Raw genomic sequence first — 5,026 nt, forward strand, 5'->3', positions numbered from 1 at the left:
ATTAGGACTACTAGGTGTGTATTATGGTATCATTTTAACGTGTCACATTAATAAATTTTGATACCGTTAGCAACGGGAGTGACGAAAAACTAAAATGACCAACTTAATATTTTTAAAGAACAAATTTAATTAAAAAAAAAATTAAGAATTAATTTGGAGGATGAATGATTTTCGACAATTTATTCAATATTAGTGTTATGTACCTTAAATATAAAGTTACACAATAATTTTATATAAGTTTAAAAATCTTAAAGATCGAATATTGGTGGTATATGTAATATATTTATATATTTTTATAAATAAAGAGTTATCATATATAATATCACTTCACTTTATTGATTTTAAAGAAGGCTGGAATAATTTGTCCAGATAAATTAAACTCACCTATCTATATATATTATTCTTCTTTCTATAAAACATAAAAGGAAAATAAAGATGATTATATCATTGTAGAATTTTCTGTAGCCTGGGTCCAATCATCCGGAGCTCAAATTTCTTGATATCCCCAGCAATATCCCTCATGGTAGTGTCCAAAACATAGGGGGTTTTCTCATATATGAATTGTGTTGAATTTGCATAGATCTTGCATGATTCTATGTTCTCTGCTATGGTTCCATGGTAATGGTAGTACATGATTATCCCTTTGGTTTCGTGTTTCGTTTGCCCTTCCAAATCCAGCGACCAGTGAACCCCAGATGCATGCAAGTTACGAGGTTGCGCTGCATATTTTCTGTCCCATCTAATTCCTTTCTTTGAGTTCTTGTACACCAGCTTCTCAAAACCCCATTTTCTAAAATAAATAAATTAGTTGTTTTATATTTTTTCATATGAAAATAATGGCTAAGATGTGATCAAATACGTATTATATTAAACATTTGGTCACTTTTGAATAATAACACCGTTATAATTAGGAACATACATTACAAAATACAACCGTTGATTGCGGCACTAGGTCCAGACGTTAAACAATAGTCTGACGAAGGGGTAACAATAATTAGTTAGTAAGAAGTTTATATATACTAAAATTGTAAGAATACGGTGACTATATAACTTTAATAATATTTAAAATTAAGATTATATATTTTTTATATTTTGATAATATTTTTTATTTTTATTTTTTAAATTAACAAATATTATTAAATAATAAAAATATTATTTTAATTTTAATAATATCATATCTTTTATAATAATAAATTAAAAATGTTTTTGTGTACAAAAATTAATAATTAAAATTGATTATTATATTTATATATTTATATATAGATACATATATAATTCAACTTAGCATTTGATTTTCATGTATATATATTTAATATAGTTAGATAATAGATATTAGGAAAGTTTTTTAGTGACCAAGATAATGATGTCTAAAGGTGACCAAAAATTGATCCACAAATTTAAAGTTGACATGTGAAATGGTTGAATATAATAAGAATCATTTTAGGAATATGCTTTTCTGAATTAGGTTAAAAATGAAAAAAGCTAAGTTATAAAAAAAGAAAAATATATATACACAGAAGAAACAAAAATAAAAAAACTGTGAAGTTAATAAAAATAAATTTTTTATTTAAATAAATTAAATAAATATTTTATTTATTAAAATAAATAATTATAAAAATTATTACAAAAATACGTCCCCCAATCTTATCTTGTTTACATGGTAAACGATATAATTATGAATATATAAACGAGATATATAAATTTTGAAAAAATACACCTATATTTCGTTTATAGTATAAACAAGATACATTTATAATTATCTCAAAAATATATGTATTTGTAAATATAAAAATATTATTTTTAAAAATAATAAAAAATATTAATAATTTAAATTAGACAAAACTCTTAAAATAAAACGTTTCAATTAAGAGGAAAAATAGACGGTTTTAAATAATAAAGAAGATGAACAGTTTTAAAATAACAAAGAAGATAGGTGGGTTGTTTCAATTAAGAGGGAAAATAGACAGTTTTAAATAATAAAGAAGATGAACAGTTTCAAAATAAGAAAGAAGATAGGTGGGTTGATTTCTAAGAAAATAATATGTTGATTTTAAATGAGCAGTTTAAAATTACGTGATACGTCCGATCGCTCATTAATTGAATAGTTAAAACCGTCTATTTTGTTATTTTGAAACCCTACTATCTTTTCTATTATTTGAAACCGTCTATTTTGTTTGTTATTTAAAATGTTCTATTTTAAGAGTTTGGTCTAATTTAAATTATTAATATTTTTTATTATTTTTAAAAATTATATTTTTATGTTTACAAATACATATATCTTATTTATACAGTAAACGAAATCATTATTAATATATCTTATTTATACGGTAAACCGAGATACATGTATTTTTTTAAATTTCATATATATCGTTTATAGTGTAAATAACATATATTCATAATTATATCATTTACAGTGTAAATAAATGAAATAAGATAGAAAGACGTATTTTTATAATTATTTATTTTAATAAATAAAATATTTATTTAATTTATTTAAATAAAAAATTCTATTTTTATTAACTTAACAGCTTTTTTTTATCTTTTTTTCCTTTCATGTATCTATATTTCTTTCTTCTATAATTTAGCTTTTTCTATTTTAAACGTAATTCACAAAAACGTATTCCTAAAATAATTTTTATTATATTCAACCATTTTACATGTCAACTTTTAATTTATAATTCAATCTTTGATTACTTTTCAACACCATTGTCTTTGTCTTATCACCAAAAAACTTCACTAAATATTATAATACCACCTTATATTTTATATATGTTAGGTTGATTTTTGTTGTTTTTGGAATTCATTAAAAAACACCATGAATTAGAGAAAGAACACCACCATACCTGTAAGTTTTGCCATAATCATAAGAGAGGCAAATATTTGAACTCATCGGCATCTGGAAAAAGGTGAACTGAGAGTATTCAGATTGCGAATCCATAACAGACTTAAGAGTATTGTTTGGTGGAATGTATATATATTCGTCAACATCAAAGAAGAACATCCACTTTGCCATGAATTTATATCTATGTAAACAATCATTCACCACAGTGAACTGATTATGGTAGTAACCATCAAACCTCTCTTGGTCCCTTATGTCATGCAAAGTTATGTACCCAAGCTCCATCCATGGCTTCAGTACCTCAAGAACCTGCTTGTGAACGCCGCCAGCATCATAGATCACAAAATGCGACTTTGGACCAAAGAATTTCACATGGTAAGCAATCCATTCGCGGATACGCCGAGGGTTGAGGTTTCCGTAGATGGGAGAACCACAGTAATAGTAATCATATTTTGGTGGGGAAGTAAAAATGGAAAAGTTGACGGCATTGGGAGATTCATTGAGAACATCTATTGTATCGGCAACATTGAAATTAGTGTCACCACCACCATTAGTTGAGGCACGGAGCACTAGCTTCCCACCGGTGTTATTGCCATTGACAGGCTCTGAGAAAGTACAGTTGACGACCACAGCAGTGTAGACCCTGCCGAAACCGAAGTCTGGAAGGATCTTGTATCCAACTGTGGAGATTGGTTTTTGAGAGGAGAAAGAAGAAGAAAACCAAATGCATTCATAGGTGGGATTGGAATAGACATGGAGGGGCTTGGAGGCAAGACCGATAATGGCAAAGGTGTTGAGGCCTCCCCTGTATGCTCCCATGGTGATGAAGTTGTATGCTGCCCAACCGTATGGGTTAAAGAGGCGTTTTATGATGCTGGTTTGGAAGGGTTCATGGGAGAGTGAGATAGTTAAGCGACGAGAAGGAAAGAACTGAAGGAATTATGTTGAACAGACACACAGTAGAAACAGCGTTATGAGAAGAAGAAGAAGAAGGAGTTTCAATTCCTTGGCCATCTCTTTGTTTCGGTACTGCATGGTGTATGTGATTGTTGATTCAACCGTGTATGCATGTCACTATGTCAGATAATTAATATTTATATACAATTAAAACCTCTTTGTTTAAACACATTTTGTTTTCTTTTTGCCATTTTTTATTTTTAAATTTAGTTAATGATTATCTTAAGAATACCATAAACATATTAAAAAATAAATATATACATTGCAAATATGTTAAATAATAATTTAATACCATTAGTTAGTAGTCTAACACCGTTAGTTTAAAGAGATGCTGCTCCTATAAAGATGCGACGTTTACGTGTTTGCATTATTATTGAACGTATTAATGAATTGATTATTTTTTAATTTCTTAATAAATTAGAATAAAACAGATTTTTTTTATAACCATAATAATAAACTCAATTTTTTTAAGGATCTAATTGTATTTTTAAATTTGTAAAAATTTAAAATATTTACAAAATAAAAAATCAGAGATATATTTATTTTTTTATCAAAAAATTTAAAAATATTCGGTTTAGATTGTATAATTTGATCGGATTAAACCGGATCTAATAATTATAACGCAGAGAATTAACTTTATTATTGTTGCTATAATAAACCGATTTTGTACTAGTTATTAAAAAATAAATTATTAATCAATTTAATAAAGATGTTCAATAATAACATGACACATATAGGTGCTTGTTTGTGCGCTATTATTTTGATAAAATAAGATTTTTTTTAATGAAAAAGATCTTTTTTAATTTTTAGCGTGTTTGGCAAATTTTTAGTAATAAAAGTAAAAGCACTAGAAAAATCAGAAAAACATCTTTTTTGAGAAGCTGTAATTTACATCTTTTTTTAAAAGATCTTTTTTTCCTAAAAAAAAGATGTTCTTCATATAATAAATAAACAAAAAAGTACTTTTATATTGTTATACCCAAACATAATTGATAAATAAAAAGATCTTTTGTATGAGATACTCAAACATAAAATTACTTTTACTTTTTCATAAGATCTTTTAAAAAAGATAACTTAAAGAAAAGATATTTTCTTAAAAGTTCACCCAAACAAGCCCTACATGTCTTAAAAAAAAGACATTTTTAATGTCTTTATTAAAGTGATCTCCTTAATTAACAAAGAGTAAAGTATACTTTTTATTCGTTTGACAAAAGTTTTAAAAATACTCCT

The 5,026-nt window shown here is 26.2% G+C and overlaps 1 protein-coding gene across 1 annotated transcript; it reads right to left on the bottom strand.

Moving 5' to 3' along the window:
- Positions 1-444: 444 nt before the first annotated feature.
- Positions 445-3,706, bottom strand: LOC112794245 (galactan beta-1,4-galactosyltransferase GALS2-like). The gene is made up of 2 exons (XM_025836348.3): positions 2,844-3,706; positions 445-790 (listed from the first exon to the last, which is right to left on the bottom strand). Exons 1-2 carry the CDS (start codon positions 3,656-3,658, stop codon positions 445-447), a joined length of 1,161 nt encoding a protein of 386 aa, XP_025692133.1. The 5' UTR covers positions 3,659-3,706.
- Positions 3,707-5,026: the final 1,320 nt, after the last annotated feature.

This window comes from Arachis hypogaea, chromosome 4 (assembly GCF_003086295.3).
Source record: "Arachis hypogaea cultivar Tifrunner chromosome 4, arahy.Tifrunner.gnm2.J5K5, whole genome shotgun sequence".
In the NCBI taxonomy this organism is placed as follows: Eukaryota; Viridiplantae; Streptophyta; class Magnoliopsida; order Fabales; family Fabaceae; genus Arachis; species Arachis hypogaea.